This window comes from Pseudorca crassidens, chromosome 13 (genome assembly GCF_039906515.1).
Source record: "Pseudorca crassidens isolate mPseCra1 chromosome 13, mPseCra1.hap1, whole genome shotgun sequence".
Taxonomy (NCBI): domain Eukaryota; kingdom Metazoa; phylum Chordata; class Mammalia; order Artiodactyla; family Delphinidae; genus Pseudorca; species Pseudorca crassidens.
Window position 1 is genome coordinate 16,850,202 of NC_090308.1, and position 18,105 is coordinate 16,868,306.

An 18,105-nucleotide genomic window follows, 5' to 3' on the forward strand; every position below is an offset into this window, starting at 1 on the left:
AAATGCCTATAAAGTTGTTTAAAAGAAATGCAAATTTCCTAAGAGCAAGAAATGGTACAGTAGGGTTAAGATGAGAAATAAAGAAACATCAAAAGAGCAGGCAAAGGCTTCCCTGGTGGCACAGTGGTGGAGAGTCCGCCTGCCGATGCAGGGGACACAGGTTCGTGCCCCGGTCCGAGAAGATTCCACATGCCGCGGAGCGGCTGGGCCCGTGAGCCATGGCCGCTGAGCCTGCGCGGCCGGAGCCTGTGCTCCGCAACAGGAGAGGCCACAACAGTGAGAGGCCCGCGTACCGCCAAAAAAAAAAAAATGAAGAAGCAGCAGCCCTGTCTGCTCTCGTGGACGGGGCACACCCAAAGTTGCGGCTTCGTCACCGTTCGGTGTCTGGTTGCTCCACAGCCACTGGAAACAGGGTCCAGCGGAGTGATGCGCTGTTGGTTTCCGCAGTCTAGATGGGCGGTGCCAGGCAGTGTGGCACAAAACAGACCCGTGGAAAGCCTGCGCAAGGGGCTCCCAGGCTAAGGGCATTATTTGTCAAAGTGGGATGCCCTCGTTACGTTCTGACAATCCCCAAGACTCTGAGAAGGAAACTGGAGTCCACTAGCCTGAGGCTGCCTCTGTACCCAGAATGTGGAAGGTGCCTGCTGCCTCTGGGCTAAACACAACAGCAAATATCAGCCATGAAAGGTCAAAGTGAAGTAGGATTATCACTACTTGAATCTTTCTCACAAGCAATCTGGGAATAGAATGTATTTCTTGTAAGCTATACTCTTCCCTTCTCCCATTTTAATGTTTCTGAAATAGAGGTGCAGCTTAAGAGCTAACATTTATCCCACACTTAGCATATCCAGGCACTTTGTATCTAATGGCATATCTCATTTAATACTCACTCACAATGAACGTATGATGTATCATTGTTTCCATTTGTGGATGAGAAAACCGAGGCTTAGAGAGGCAAGTGACTTGCCCAAGGTCATAACTAGTAAAGTTGGTAGTCATGATTCAAATCCAAATCAAAGCTTGATTTGAGCACTTATGCACCTAATCATGATGACTCTGCCAGGCTTTCTTAGACCCAAACAGAAGAAATGTTACAAAATCAAGAGTGGATTTTATAACACCTTAATTGTGCATAATCTTTCATTCAAAAGTTCCAAACAGAAGAATTTATCCTAAGGACATGATCAGGGATAGGCTCAAGGATTTTTAGTGGTAGCATCATTTCTCTGTGATAGAGAAAAAACTGCCAACAACTTCCATGCCCAACAGAGCAGAGACTGGTTGATTCAATTATGGCACATCCAATAAGACAGAATATTACGCAGACTTAAGAATTTTACTGTAAAAAATACTCAATCATGCAGGAACATGCTCAGGATACATTCAATTGTAGAATACGAGCCATATTATGCTTTTTTGAAACCCACACAAATTCAGAAAAAGAGAGGAAAGCTATACCTCAAGATCTTAACAATGTTTATTTCTGGGTGGAAGGATTCTTTGTGGTTTTTGTATGTTCACATACTTATGTGTTCCGCCAAGTATTAAAAGAAAATAATTAATTAAAAATGGTTAAACCAAGAAAAGTGGTACTGACCTACAGAGCTGTCTTCCGAGTGTGACTTATGAAGAGGATTCCTACAAAAGAAAAACAAGTGTGATTACCAGGGAGCTTACCTTCACGTGAGGACTGAAAACCCTCCTAACTAGTGGTACCCAGCATCCATCAACTGAGGAGAGCCAGGGAAATCTCTAGAGAATGTTTATCAATGGCCTTCCCCAGCCATCTGCTGCCTTTCTAGAAAGCGGCTGGGGAGCCACTTGTCAACACTAATGAAAGGCTCACTCCAGGGTAAGACCTGTATGAAATGAAGGGAACGGACTTCCCTGGCTGATGGCTGAAGCGCCTTCCATTTCTGTCAATCATTATTTACATGTGAAGTTACTGCCACTGAGAAGTCTCTCATGTAAGTGGGAAAGAGAAGGTAAATAAAAATAAGAATATAGACCTGGCAGATGAGTAAAGTGGTCACCTGGAGGACGAATAAGGGGGATGCAGGGGTTTGTGGACATCGAGCAACAGGAGATTGGATGCCCCCAAGTAGGGGGGCAGCTAGGATGCAGCTCCTCTGGTCCCTTGCTGCCACCTGGCAAGTGCACTACGTGTTTCTCTAGATCTTCCAATTTCAAAGAGAAGTCAGAAGTCTGCATTTCTTTTACAAGAGCTCCACATTTTTAAGGATGGCAAATAATTCAGTATTTCTAAAAATGTGTTCAAGTTCATTAACACATGTCTGGGCATCAGATTCGGTCCACACCCTCCCCGACCCTAGCTGCCAGTGGGTGACTGTGGATACAGATGAACTCAAATAACCTGAAAAGTGAACCCAGCCCCAAACGCAGGCGACCAAGCCTTTCTCCAGAATATACATAGACAGATAGCAACGTAAAGGAAGAAGGCAGGGAAACCAAAGAAAGTGAAAATTGGTTCTCTCAAAAGGGGGAAGAGCAGGGCTTCCCTGGTGGCGCAGTGGTTGAGAGTCCGCCTGCCGATGCAGGGGACACGGGTTCGTGCCCCGGTCTGGGAATATCCCACATGCCGCGGAGCGGCTGGGCCCGTGAGCCATGGCCGCTGAGCCTGCGCGTCCGGAGCCTGTTCTCCGCAGCGGGAGAGGCCACAACGGTGAGAGGCCCGCGTACCGCAAAAAAAAAAAAAAAAAAAAAAAAAAGAAGGAACCAAAACACAAGCCAGGAAGGTGCTCAAGGCCACAGAAGTAGGAGCAAGGCAAATACCAGCAGACAGCTGAGTAGAGTTGGCTAGTTGACTGGGGATTAAGGCAGGAAATCCTTCGAAAATAATATTTATGCTAAGGTTTGAATACTTAAATTTTGTTTTTTAAATTTTACTCTGTTGCATTTGTAGCTCAAAGTCATGGTAATACGCCTCAGCCCACCCTACTTCAACTGGCCATGATCTACCAGCGCCACCACCAAGCTTTCTGTAGATGCCCTCTGATGGCAAAGGAAGTGGCACATTTATTTTTATACTCACACTAAGGACCTAACCGCTTACAACCAACTGTATCAACTATCCCTAGCTCTTGATAAACTACTTACCTGTGTAATAAACTAAAAATATGTATATGTCTTTCACTTTTTCTAAAAGAAATATTTTCAAGGGAAAATGGTCTAAAGAAATAGTACTTTTCTTCAGTCCTTTGTTGATTTAGAATAATAACTTCATCGAGTTGTAAGGAATTCTGCCCATTGTTTAATCCAATCCCAATTTTGCAGAAAACCATGGTCTCCAGAAATTACAGAAGTGGTGCACGTTTCCCTGATTGGTTACAGACCAGCAAGGAGCTGTACTGAGGGATCGCTAGACCGGCTGTCTTTCCAAAATACACCGGACTCTCCCTATCTGCATGAAGTGTATATAAAATTGCCTGTCTCAGTACGATTCTTCAAAAATCCAAAGGCTCATTTCTAAGTTTTCAACCCATTTTTCACTTGTTCCGCCCAATGGGAATATCTAATACTGTAAAAACACTCCAAAATTCATACTACAGAAAAGTTATGTTCTCACTATTACATAGTTACCACAAAATATAATTGTATTTTCCTCTATAAAAAGCTGGCTTACAACTTTTTCATTATTTTTATCTACCTTCTTCAAATTATCATGTGTTTTGAATATTTACCCTTGGGTTTGCATATTTTAATCTATTTGTTACATAAGAGGTGCTTCTCCTAGTCATCATTTGCATTTCCCCCAGAATGCCAGCAGATGGCACTGTAGCTTCTTTATTCAACTTGCTTATGGTAGCCAGTGGGGATTTTGTATTTAAAATTTCACCAGTTCACAATCTAGATACTGGTCAAAGATAGCAAGCCAATGTTTCATAAGCACGAGGCCCAACTCATCAATTTACAAAGGGGGTAAAATGATGCCATATCAAGTTTAATTTGGATGCAGTGAATTTTCCCTGCCAACAGCTGGCAGAGCAACAATACAAAATGCCATCTCCTTTCTCCTTGAGACTGATTATAAAATTCATCCAGCAGGAACAAAAATCAATGATGTCACCAAATTCCAAATTCGGATGGCAGCAGGTGGAAGGGGTCATTTACTTAACTCCTGGTGGAAGAAATTAATGCTCAGAAGTCAGCTCTAAAGAGGCCTCCTCAGGCTTCCCTCGTGGCGCCGTGGTTGAGAATCCGCCTGCCAATGCATGGGACTTGGGTTCAAGCCCTGGTCCGGGAAGATCCCACATGCCGCAGAGCCACTAAGCCCGTGTGCCACAACTACTGAGCCTGTGCTCTAGAGCCCACGAGCCACAACTACTGAAGCCTGCACGTCTAGAGGCCACGCACCATAACGAAGAGTAGCCCCGTTCGCCGCAACTAGAGGAAGCCCGCACGCAGCACTGAAGACCCAATGCAGCCAAAAATAAATAAGTAAAATAAATAAATTTATAAAAACAAAACAAAGAGGCCTCCTCGTAATACATCCTTCCAGCCAGATACTGCAGACGAAAATGGCAGCCTATTTCTAGCCATCACTTTCACTGTTAACAGGGTAAAAAGGATGGGGATTTCCATGCAGATTTCAACGACTGGGAAGCAATAATCAATATTCGGTTGCACTTTGAGAATCTATTAAAGCATTTAATAGTTTTGCATTTAAAGTCTCTGAACTCAATCTTAGTACCTTTTCATCAATAACTACTACTATTAGACCCCAAAACTGCATAAGTGTAAACTTTCCTCAAGACCCCTAAAACTACTCTAGTCCTCCCTGAAGGTCAAATTCATTTCAGAAAATTATAAGGAATACATGAATTAGATCAAAAAATCAATTTAAGGGCTTCCTTGGTGGCACAGTGGTTGAGAGTCCACCTGCTGATGCAGGGGACAGGGGTTCGTGCCCTGGTCCGGGAAGATCCCACATGCCGCGGAGCGGCTGGGCCCGTGAGCCATGGCTGCTGAGCCTGCGCGTCCCGAGCCTGTGCTCCACAACGGGAGAGACCACAACAGTGAGGGGCCCGCACACCGCAAAAAAAAAAAAAAAAAAAAAAATCAATTTAAGGGACAGCATCCCCAGAACTGAACCAATTCTTTTCATCCTACACTCCAGTCTTTAGCAAATTCTTTGTTAAATTGCTTCCTTCCTTCATTTTCACTCATTCATTTATTCATTGCTTCTTTCATTCAATAAATATTTATCAAGCTCTCACTCTGAGTCTGGCATCCCTGCGGCACTGAGATCATAGCAGTAAATAAAAGATGGGTAAGATCCCCGTTCCCTTGCAGCTAGGATGGGGGTGCAGATCAAGAAGTAGGGAGAATTCTAGAAAGGATGGACAGAGAAGCCCTCTCTGAAGAGGTGACAGGTGAGCAGATACCTCAATGATAAGCTGGCATGACATCCACTCCCTCCACTGGGGAAGACTGGTAGGGAAAGAAAGGAGGAAGTAAGAGGTCTACTTTGGCCACGTTCAGTTTGAGGTGTTTGTTGAACATCCCTGCAGAGATAGTAGTGAGATAGTTGGATATGTGAGTCTAAGTTCAGGGGACTCATTGAGGACTGGAGTTAAGAATTTGGAAGTCACTTGGATATTTAAAGCCAGGAGACCAACTGAAACTGAACAGAAGCTGAGGCTGAGCTCAAGGGCAATTCAATTTTTATGGAAAAGAAGGGGAAACAGGCAATGGCACTTCTGGGGAGGGGCCAGTGGAGAGAAGGAAAACCAGGGAAGTACACTTTTACCTTTCTGGCTAGAATAATACTAAAATCAATTTAACACAGATGATACTGCTGCCTCAGACGCCATACAGGGTAAATTCTAGGTTGCTCTATTTTTCCATTGAATCTATTGCTTCACAGCAGAGATCCACATAAGACCAGAATGAAAGAGGAAACTAACAAAGGTCAAAACGAAATTCTTCACGTTTGTATATAGGAGTCCACCTTGCCTAAGGACACAGAGGTGGTCAGAGACTTAACTGTGGGTCTGAAGCCAAAGCTTCACCCACTTCACTGGACATATTGCTTCTCATTTACATGAAAGAAAATCACATCACATGATACACTACCCTGGTTCTTGGGTAAGTTCCTGGCATGACACTCAGAAGGATTTGTGAGGAGAGAGCACGTTTTCAACCCCAAATGTGAACATGGCCAATGGGTTTATAAGACCTAAGTATTTCAAAAACACTTTTCAGGATTCGGTTGTGTTACTACTGCATGGTCCTCTTGTCTGCTTGTCGAAGGAAAGGAAGCCACATCATTTGGCTCAAACCCATTTTTCTTCTTCTAGTTACAGATAAATCGCCTAAGGTACCTCCAGGCAGAGACAGCTCTATCTCGCTGTTACATACTTAGGCTGACACACCAGAAAGGTATAACAAATGCCCACGCATAAAGGAATTCCTAAAATAGACTTTGTGTTTTTGTTCCGATGGACTGTCCAGAAACTTCATTATAACCAAACAAAAAACAAAAGAAAAACTGTTCTAACCTCATTTCTAAGAAAGGACCATATGTTACATGTTACTGGAAAATGTATACTTAAGAGGTTTTAAAGGTTCCTTTATCGTCAGTCTCCGGAAATACACTAACATACATTATTAGTTTATTTCCTGCTGGATTTTGAATCAGAGCTTTTGCTGTGTCTGGGTCTTTGACTGCATCATCCCCTGGCCTGCCAAGGCAGTCCCCAAAGCCAGCAGCAATTTTCCTCAAGATGCAGAAAAAGGACTGAGGCATCTGTGTTATTGAATTATACGTGCACGGGGGAGGGAGAAGAAGGTAAATGGGTTGAGGGTCTTTTTAGTAGTTAATATTCTCTTTTGCTTTATTCTTTTTTTTTTTTCTCGTTTTGGCCGTACCACGTGGTTTGTGAGATCTTACTTCCCTGACCCGGGAATCGAACCTGGTCCCCAGCAGTGAAAGCACTAAGTCCTAACCACTGGACTGCCAGGGAATTCCCTTCTTTTGCTTTATACCTTTACCTAAATATAACAAACTACTCACATTTATATTTTTCATATTTAGTGACAAATCATTTTGTGTAAAATAGGTAATTCCTTAATTTGACATTTCTTATTATCCTTTGGGTAGCAAAGGTATTTTTCATATAGGAGCATTTCTTCTCTAGTTAATAGGAATAAACATGAAACAAAATTCAGCTCACACTATCCACTGTCTGCCATGAAAATTTAAGGGTCACCCTTCCCCCAGCCATGGGGTAAGGGCTGGGATAAGGCATCCGACATGGAGGGTCCCCAGTGCTGGGCGCTCACTCGTGGGGTTGGGGGGTTGCAGGGAGCGAGTGCCTCCTTAAATTCCGTGCCCTCCGTTATCTCTTGCTTTACCCTTGATGGGGCCCTTCCCAGCCAATAACCATTATATTTCATACACACAATGGAAATTAGCTTGCCAATTTACTGGCCGGGATGGAAGGTAACTCTCTTGCCAAGCGGCTGTTTTATTGTTAGAACTCCCTGAATATTCAGTACCGATGACAACGCTGGCGACATGCTGTCACCCTGGTGAACACACTCTCCACACGGGCTTTTTCTTTCGTTTCACAGTCTATTCCTGGCCTGTACTTTCTGGCTTTTTGTTGCAAGGTCACCTTCCTAAGTGATCAAGACAGAAACCAAATCCAAGGCCGTGGCCGACACTGCACAGGCTCAGTGCTCACACGCTCAGGAGTCAGGCCCACCCGCGACGGCACTGCCGCAAACCTAAGCCGTATTTTCCCTTTTTATGTGCAGTAAAACTGTGGTGTAAAAACTGTACCTCCCTTGGTGGGTTGTTAGGAGAATTACAGGAGACAGTGAATATAAAGGGCTTAGGGCAGTGCCTGGCACTTGGTGAGGTCCCAGTAAATGTGACCTCTTGTAACTACTCCCCAGAGCTGCCTCAAACGCACGAACATGCTTGGTCTTTGGGCAGGATTACACCACCCTCATCCCACTGAGCGCTGCCGCTACTCAGCCCCTATCCTAGACTCTAGCAGTTTCTGAATCCCCAAGGTTCCTCTTTCTTATTTTTCTTACATTAACTTGCCTCAAAAAATTTGGACAGATGTAGTGATTTCTCTTCCTCTTCTCAATCTCACTTCATACAAGCAATTCATGTTTTTCTCAGAATTAAAAAAAAAAAGAAACAAAAACCATCTAACAGCATTGTAAATCAACTATACTCCAATAAAAAAATTTTTAATTTCATATTTTCCAAAAAATAAAAAGAAATCACAATTGAACAAGATTCCAACACACCTTATCCATTTTTTCAGCACGGTATAATTAATATTTGCTTATATCCTACTGTCTTCCTTAAGCAGTAAGAACTGTACCAATTTAGATGACTGTGTTCAACACAGTGTATACTAAATAATTCTTCATTTATGTTGAGTAGATTTCCATATGGATACATATCACGGGAAATAATTGGGGCCCATCAATCATGTAATATTAACTCTCCAAAAGAAATGGCAGGGTTTCCAGGTTTAAGAGTGGATATTGTCCCAAAGCAAGAATACCAGGGAATTCCCTGGCAATCCAGCAGTTAGGGCGCCTCGCTTCCACTGCAGGGGACGCAGGTTCGATCCCTGGTTGGGGAACCAAGATCCCACAAGCTGTGCAGTACAGGCCCCGCCCACCCCAAAAGAGAATACCACCTAATCTTTAATTCCAATTTCATGAGGGTCTCTTATCACACAAATCAAATTCTCACACTTGGAAAGTGCTAAAAGAACATTTGAAAAGTTTGAAATTTCCAGCCATGAGTTTTGGCCTCTTCAAATTTTTCTTATTCTACCCTCTGCTTTATAATATCTTTGGTTTTAAAACTGCCATCCTGGGCTTCCCTGGTGGTGCAGTGGTTGGGAGTCCGCCTGCCGATGCAGGGGACACGGGTTCGTGCACCGGTCTGGGAAGATCCCACATGCCGCGGAGCGGCTGGGCCCGTGAGTCATGGCCGCTGAGCCTGCGCGTCCGGAGCCTGTGCTCTGCAACAGGAGAGGCCACAACAGCGAAAGGCCCGAGTACCGCAGAAGAAACAAAACAAAAAAAACCTCCCATCAGAATCAGTTTAGGTGAGCCTGTTCCTTCCATACAAGTTGTCTCAAGAGGAGCATCTTATCCAGAAAAATAGAAAGACTGGGTGTGCAGCTTGCCTTCCAACAACAATCACTTTTGTTATCCCTCAATCCTCTGCTAATTACATTAGGGACGTGGAAGTTCTAGGTATTTGAACAAGATCTCTTCTGCTGCAAAGCATGCCTCTTGTTTTTTTTAACACTAACTGTCCTCACGTAGTTAGAATGGACATAGTGATTCCTCTTCCACTTCTCAACTGCACTTTACGAAAGCAGTCCATGTTTTTCTTAAAATGAAAAAAAATACACGAATGATGGGACATGATGTCAACATGGAGATGCATGGGCAGCTCACTGGCATCTAGACATGAATGACATTATCTCTAATGTTTCTCTGAGGCCACGACCCAGGAAGCAGCCCAGCACAACGGCTCACAAGGTGGGTTCTGGAGTCCAGTTGCCAGTGTTCAAAGACAGCTCTACCATTTACTAACTAGCAACTCTGGACCAGCCACTTGGTCCCACTGAATCCCAGTTTCAGCCTATGCAAGGTGGGGACAATATTATTACTGATCATATGGGTTTTCTAGAGGTTTCAGTGAACTGTGACTTGCATGGTGTTTAGAACATGCCTGCACGTGATAAGCGCCACCACCAAGAAGCCAGCGATCACGACTGCCGGCCCCTGCTCTCACCCAGCTCTCCTTATGGGGTCAAGTCTCTCATAGTCCTTCTCTAGAACGCACTGAGTTTCTCAACATGGAAGGGGTTGGCTCTCTGGCACCTCGGAGGTGACCAACAAGCTCTCCAGGCCAAGAGCAGGGCTCCACCCCTGTTGAGTCTGCAAATCCTTCACAAAGGTGCATTGAAAGAGATGTGTGTCCTTTCATTCACCAATTGGTAATTTGTGCCGAAAGTTAACGATGCAGGACACTGTCAGAAGTTTGAGTTTCTTGTCTTAAAAGCAGCCAAAAGCCATCTCTCCACAATGGAGGCCCATGGCCTAGTTGTGTCACTGCCACTACTTCACTCCCGCTAAGACTATACAAAGTGCAGAAGTGCAGAGCTCAACATGCCCACAGATGGGTGCTGGGGGCAGGGCAAGTCCAACCTGGGATCCCAGATGGTCATCCTCCAAGGTTTCCAAAGCCTCTCAGCGCGTCTTCTCTTCTCCATCTGGGCCATATTCTTCATCTGTGGCCTGCTGGGTCTAACCTGTCTAAAACCTGGCTGTGGATGCCAGCTGTGGTGCTCATGGCACTGTGGAAAGTACCGGCATCTATCTCAGCTCCGAGAAGTTATAAATGCCTTCCCAAGTCCTTCAGATTTAGTAACTTATCTTCAGAATATCCACGTGACACAGTGGAGGGTAAGTAATATTATCTTTTTATGAAAGTTCATATAAAAAGGCATCAATAACTAATCAGTCTCTTAGAAAAACAACCAAGGATGATTTCTTGCTCAGTGTTTCATGTTTGGTACAGATAATGAAGCCCTGCACAGCTGGATGAAGGAGATGCACACAGCACGGTCCATACCTTCAGGAGCATACAAGATAATTCGGTAGATTATACTGACACACTGCGAGACACGAACGGTTGAGTGAGTGCTCATCACTGGCAAGGCCAGTTGACTTCCGTTCAATATCCATTCTCGTCTTCATTCTTACTGGGAGAACGTTGATTTTGCTTGGGTGGCAGTGTGCCCTGTTAAATTACTCACCCACCCACACTCCCTTGCAGTATGTGGAGGCCAGGTGTCTGGGTTGCCCGAGAAGACATAACTGGAACTTTACAGCAGGGTGTTTCTGGGAAAGCTAGTGTTTTCACAGTGAGAAGAAACGACTCAGTCTTCACACATCTTTTGCCCTTTGCCCTCTCCCTTGGTCCTGCCTGAAACATGGGCAGAATGCCCCAGCAGTTGTCATTTTATTATAAGGAAGAAAGTCACATACTAAGGAAACGGGAGTAGAGGAAATAATTCCTTGGAAGACCTACCTCCAGACTCCTTGCTTTACGAAAAAATATGTCCCCCTGTGCCTCAGCACTGCAGATTTGGTTGTTAAGAAGTAAAAACGACAAACTTCTATAAAGCATTGGTCTGGGTTCATCAAGCACATTCATATATATCGCATCAGATTTCAGGCTCACAGAGACCCTGAAAAGAACTAGCCCCATTACATAGATGGAGAGATTGAGGCCTGGAGTACTCATGGAAGTGACTTGTCCCTAAGTCACGGAGCTGGGGCTTAAACTCAGCTCTTCTGACATCCAATGCAATGTCCTTCCCACTAAAAACCAGATTCACGATACTGTGAGCCCGAAGCCAAAACGATGTGCATTTACTGGCACTGACAGTGCAATTTAAGCTTGTGACTTGGCCGCAGGAGGCTGTAGCCCCAGGTCAAGCTCTGACTTTCGATGTTTCCTCAACAGGTATACAAATTAAAGCATTAAAAAAAAAAAAGAAGTCTTGAACTTCTATTCATTCTCGTTTTGGTGTAAACAGTAAAAACCAATGCCTTCCTTTAACGACCTCGATGCGAACTTTAATTTTTTTTTTTTTGGTTGCGTTGGGTCTTCATTGCTGCGCGCAGGCTTTTCTCTAATTGTGGCGGGCAGGGGCCACTCTTCATTGAGGTGAGCGGGCTTCTCATGGCAGTGGCTTCTCTTGCTGCGGAGCACGGGCTCTAGCAGGCTTCAGCAGTTGTGGCACACGGGCTTCCGTAGTTGTGGCTCACAGGCTCTAGAGCACAGGCTCAGTAGTTGTGGCGCACGGGCTTAGTTGCTCCGTGGCATGTGGGATCTTCCCGGACCAGGGCTCGAACCCGTGTCCCCTGCATTGGCAGGCGGATTCTTAACCACTGTGCCACTCAGGGAAGTCCCAAATTTTATATTTTATTTAGGTTTTTATTATCTTCAGAATTACTAAATTACTGTCAAAACCAAAATAAAACAAAACAGGATTTTTCACATTATTTTCACCACAAAAGCTAGTTTTTATAAAATGAGAACAAAAAAACCTGTAAGTAGCTTTGTTTACATTTTTAATGGCTGCTGTTTATTCCGTAAATAGAGCACAATTATTCCTTCCTTCTAGTTATTTCCCCTTTAAAATTTACTGCATATGTGTAATAAATATGTGGTCCAAGAAAGTCTTTTCTGCAAGGAAACGTGGCTGAGATTTGAGGCTGGCTGGATCAACAGGGAAGCACCTGCCTGCTCCTCTGGAAGGCCGTTTGGTTATCAGTATGCGTGACGCAGGCCCCAGCTCAGGAACGGGTGTGGCAATGGCCCCTGTACCACTCTGCCTGGTACAGGGGGCATATGGGGTAATTTATCCCAGCAGACGCTGGCACAGTAAGGAAAACCGCCCTTTGGTATTCTTCTCAAATTTGCATGGACCAGCAGGGAACGCCAGGCTGCAAAGAGCTGGCCCCTACGCGCCAGAGCCTCAGGATGAGGAGACAGGAGGAAAAGAGGCTCCTTTCAATGACCTCTTCAGTCTGTTTCCATGGCGATGGCTCCGGAAGCGGGTCAGAACTTTCTCAGTGGAAACAAACAGTGGCTCCCATTCACCATCACCCAAGCCACGCCGGCCACACTGGCCGCTGTGCCATCTGGACACAGAGGAACCTGGGGAGGGATGCGGCGTCCAGGGCTGCTGCCAGCCTTTCTTCTGTCAGCTGTTGGGAAGGGAGCAGGGGAGTCAGTGAAGCTGCCTCCGAAGGCCAAAGCTGGAAGAGCCGCGGGCATGCCGGGCCCTTCCTGGCCGCCTGATCACGTGCTGGAGGCACAGGGACCAACCACCTTCTAGGACAGGGGTGTGGGAGCCACCTGCCAGCCCTATGTCTCCTGGCTGGCAGCACAAAGGATCGGGTCCTTTCCACAGTAACCACTGACACAGTCTTTCTTCCTTTCTTTCTTTTTTTTTTTTTTTTTTTGCAGTACGCGGGCCTTTCACTGTTGTGGCCTCTCCCGTTGCAGAGCACAGGCTCCGGACGCGCAGGCTCCGCGGCCATGGCTCACGGGCCCAGCCCTGCATCGGCAGGCGGACTCTCAACCACTGTGCCACCAGGGAAGCCCTCTTTTGTTTTTTTTTCACTTTTAATTCCTTCAAGACACAGCTGATGAAAAACTTTTGGATGTTATAAATACTATGAAAATGGGAACTCAAGCTTTCCTATCTTCTCAGATCTCATTTTTTTAATTGAGGTACAATTGACGTATAACCTTATATTAGTTTCAGGCGTACAACACAGTGATATATTTGTATATATTGTGCAATCATCACCGCAGTAAGTCTAGTTAACATCCGCCACCATTCAGATCTCATTTTTAGATCCCCACACATCTCCTTTGTCACATCCTCGTGCCCTCCACATTCAAAGCCATTAAGGGGCTGCCGACTCCTCCCTGAACTTTGTAGTTCTGCTGGCTGGTCTCACGTTGCTCTCGGATTGCTTCACATCCTTCCTCCTTCTGATTCTGTGGCTTTATCTGAAGTGACGCACGAGCACCTGCTAGAGATGATCCGGACACCAGGCAGCACTGCCAGGGATACCATGACGATAACTGACGTCCACCAGCGTCATCTGAGCAGCCCCGGGATCCACTGATGACTGAGGTGTGGAGAAGAAGCACAGAGCTTCAATCCGACTGACGAGGAACAGGTTTTGGCAGAGTTCGTAAAGCCAAGCTGCTGCTTGAGAACCTCCTGGGAAACTTGTTACAGGCTCCAGAGTTCCACGTTTGGAGAATCCAATTCATTGGGCCTGGGCGGGGCCCGAGGGTCTGTCTTCAACAAGCTCTCCAGCTGACTGTGCCTCGCGGATGTGCTTGGAACCACTGCTGTAACCCGCTGGAAAATGGGAAACGCGTTCCCCATCCTTCCTTCTCCACCCCCTCCTTGTATCCTTCTACTCCACCACCTCCAAAATATGGAAAGCAGTACTGCCCGCGAGGTTTTCAGAAGAGAATACAGAATACACTAAGCTAAAACAAGCAGCCGATATGCTTCAAGCGTTATCCTGACTGTGAGGTTTTATTTGGACAAAGCTTTTAGACAAGGTCGGGGCGGGGTTGAGCCTTGACTCGGGGAGCTGTGGTGGGTCTGCAGTCCATCACCTTAGCTCAGCTGGACTACGTTTCCCTGATCCCCTCCCCCAACTGGGTCAGCGTGGGCCACGTGAGATGTTTCACGTGAGGTGCGCAAAGCAGAAGCGGCGTGGTAGTTGTTTTCTTTCTGGGCTTCAGGGTCAGTGCAGGGCACGAGGCCCTGCTGAGGCCAACACATGTCGTCACGTGTCCCCTGGGTCACCGAGTGGCAGGGCAGCAGCTGGGCTGCAGTGCTCGCATTCCTGCCCAGTCTCCTCCTCGGGGTCTCTGATCCTGGGCCTGTGGCTTGTTTCCCTCCCGGGGAAGGACGCCAGCCCCTCCTGCAGGTTCCTGACATTGGAGCTTGCTGGGCGGTAGTGAAGATGACTGGGTTTCAGCCCCCCCTTGCAGGCGGCAATCTGTCCTCCTTCCTCACTTTCCCACATCATTTCTGCCCCAAGTGCCAGTCCTGCGGACTTCAGGCCACATCACCGGACAAAGAGGGAGCAGCCTCCACAGACACGTGAGGTCAAAATGCTATAACGACGTGATCCTAACTTCTGCTTCTCCAACAGAACCCTGACTGATGGGGAATTTATGTGGCTCTCGGCCCCGCCCCTCCCTGCAGGGGTGGGCGGTCCCTCCTCCTCCAGTCCCTCGGCACTGTGCACACAGGGTATCCTATCACTGTGTCTTGTCTTCTTCGGGGTGTCAGAGGACGGCGACCTTTCCTATCCTGTCCATCGTTCCAGGGCCTAGCATATTCGTCCACACAGCCGAAACATGAAAAGTGCTTATTCAATTAAACTTCACTAGAGCCCTAGCCCATCACCTGTCTTCCGTAGGTGCATCCAGCCTTGTGTGGTCCTGGTGGTGGAGTCTATGATAAAGGCCTAGCGCCGGCAGATAAACAGATCTGGATTGGAATTCCACCACTGCCCCAACCAGGGTTTGGACTCGTGATCTTGGTGTGTCATTTAGTCTTTCTAAACCTCGGTTTCCTTAACTGCCAACTACCATCTACATTATAGTTTTGTTAGGAGGATTCCCACATGCAAGTTGTAGGTATGGGTCCTCCCTTATTCCTGCTAGGAAAGGAATGCTATTTATTTACTGATAGCCCCCCTTCTCCCCGGCCCAGTGTCCTGGTCACCTCTCCTGCAGGACAGACAATCATCAGTGGCCACCTCTGCGTGCTCAATACCTCCTGCAGTCGCTCGATGCAGCCCAGGCACGTGGACTCAAGCTGGGCTGGGTCAGCTGGAGGCTCCCTCACCAGACGGAGCTCGGGGCCACAGAGTTTTCAGAGGGAAACAGCTGAGGTGGAGGATTCTGGCACAGCTGCTCTTACTTGGAGCCCCTGCGTCCTGGAATGTTGAGCCCCTCAAGTATGCTGCGCGATGGAACACACACGTGTGCGGCCCACACAAACACATATTTCAGCACGTTGCGACCGCACGGGCTCTGTGAAAGCGGTGGTTGTCTCCCAGCCCTCCCCCACCCTCCTATCTTCGGGGCGTTGAAAGGACAGGAAAGCTCATGGGGGAGAGGCGCACTGTAAGTGACCGTGGCCACTACGAGCTGCGTGTCTGGCACCGTCTACTGAGACGCAGGACGGAAACCACAGGTGCAAGCACCCTACCTTCTGCGGCTGGGGAGAGAACGGCACCTACCTAGGCAGGCACGACACTGGGTATGTCACACAACCACCCTCGGAAAGAGCTTTTATCCTGCACGTTTTATCGATTAGGAACCCGAGGCTTGGAGAATTTAAATCCCACAACTAGCAGAGCTTACATTCAGGCTCAGGTTCTGTCCAACACCAAAGCTGACATGAGCGACAGCGAACGCGGAGAGTCCGCGCAACGCTGGCCGGTGCCCGGCGTGTTTCGGAATGGGTCAGAAAATGAGCGATGGCCCAGGCTAGAAGGAACCCGGAGACCCCCTGACTCAGACTCCCTGCCGTGTCACTGGGAGCTGAAGCCTGGAGGGGTGACAATCACAGACAGACTGGAAGCCCAGCCCCTGGACAGTGACCTTGCCCTCATGTCCACAGCCCTGGCAGATGGCTACTGCTCAGCTGATGAAAGCAGAGGAATACAGAATACATGTGCTGACGCCTGGCTCTAAATGCTTAAAGCAAAGGAATACAGAATACACGTGCTGACGCCTGGCTCTTCGCGCAGCCTACTTATCTTCTGAAACTTAAGTTTGCTGTCTGCCTGTCTCACCTCGCCCCCTCCTCCCCGTGAGCTCCAAGGACCAGACACTGGGGGCCCGAGTCGCCTTTGGTGCTGCTCTAATGGGCCACGAGCGCTCATCTCCCTTTCCTGGGGGGGACAGTGGGGACACACCCACCTGAACCGGGCAGAACCGACTTGTGAGCCATTCTGAAGAACGTGCCTCCACAAGGCTGCTGCACTCCCCACACGTGCTCTTTCCCCACGGGAAAGTAGTGGTGTTCCCCTCCACACCCCACAGCTCTGCCACAAACAGGATGTGGAAACGGGATACATTAGTCTCCGCTCCGGGGGACACGGCTTGACCTGGATTTCCCAGCAAACTCGCAGGCCTCCTCAGCAATTCTCACTGACTCTGGTCTGTTCCCAAGGACGACTGATAACCAATCACCGGGCATGTGGGCTTCTAGAGCTCACGTTTACCAATGAGAAAGAGAGCCCCGCCCGTCACACAGGAGTCCACGTGACCACAGGCCTCAGCCCCTGCCCTCAGGGGGCTTCCACAGACGGATGAAGCCTGGGCCCCTCTCCGCAAGCCCAGGCGCTGGGGACGAGCTGACTGAGGAAGAGGTCCCACTTCAAAAAGAACTTCTGAAATTTCTTACACATTTCAGGAATTCTTTTTGAACTGACAAAAATACTCCAAAACTGACTGTGGTGACAGTCGCAGAAACCCTGCGAATATACATTCTAAAACCCACTGACTTGTATACTTTTTAACAGGTGAGTTGTACGGTATGTGAACTATATCTCAATAAATCTGTTACTAAGAATAAAATAAAACAAGTGTCCTTTCCCAACAAAACTGCAGGTTTAAAACATTTTCAGGATTTTTAAAATGAATATTTTGTGTGCTTCTCCATATCATACCTTTATCTGGAGATGGTATGTGGAGCCCAACTTGAACAAGACTGCAGAATGGAATCGGGTGCGAAGGGGAGGGGCAGCTCTTAGAAAGAGATCTGGGGATCTGTGGAAACTACCATTCTCTCCACTACATGTTTATTAAAATGCTTTTAACAGGTGTCTTTTTAATCCTAATATTCACGAGCAGAAAGCACTGATTTCATATGACACTGCTATCATTTTAGGGAGACACTGGCATATGCTAGCTAACAGGTGAGACCAAAGTAGGTCTTCTGTAATTCCGGTCCTGGAGATAATCCAGTTTTAATCTTACTTCCAAGTACTGGGGGCATTTAATACATTTGATGCAAGTATTTCATGAGCACTTGCTCTACGCAAACCACTGTTCTGAATATTAAAGAAAATCCAAAGAGAGGAAGAGAATGAGTTCATGGCCTCAAGGAGCCCACGACCATGCTGGGTTGGGTGGGATGAGAAAAGTGCACAAGGGGCTAGAGCCAGGGGCAAAGGCATGAACTTGGGTCAGACGGAACAGACAGTGACAACAGACAAGACTGTTGAGCGCCTATTAGATGCTTGATAGCTGACTGAGGCCAGTACTGTAATGGTTATCCTTTTTATAGTTGTGGAATCTGTAGATATGAAGGTAAGTCACTCGCCAAGAGCTGAAGAGCTGGAAGAAAGCACCTGGCTATGAACCCAGAGAATCTGCTTTCAGGCCAGGCATCTTAACCCCAAGGCTATAACGGCACTTCGACCAGATTAGGATTTTTGTCTCTTGCTCTGGGACCT

The 18,105-nt window shown here is 47.0% G+C and overlaps 1 protein-coding gene across 10 annotated transcripts in view; it reads right to left on the minus strand.

Moving 5' to 3' along the window:
* Window positions 1-18,105, minus strand: part of SASH1 (SAM and SH3 domain containing 1) — a 335,989-nt gene that overhangs the window by 71,506 nt on the left and 246,378 nt on the right. For all 10 annotated transcript variants that reach the window (XM_067701818.1, XM_067701821.1, XM_067701817.1 and 7 more), the window contains one exon: window positions 1,598-1,638. In XM_067701818.1, coding sequence (XP_067557919.1) covers window positions 1,598-1,638 — 41 coding nt within the window. The remainder of the gene's footprint in view (window positions 1-1,597; window positions 1,639-18,105) is intronic.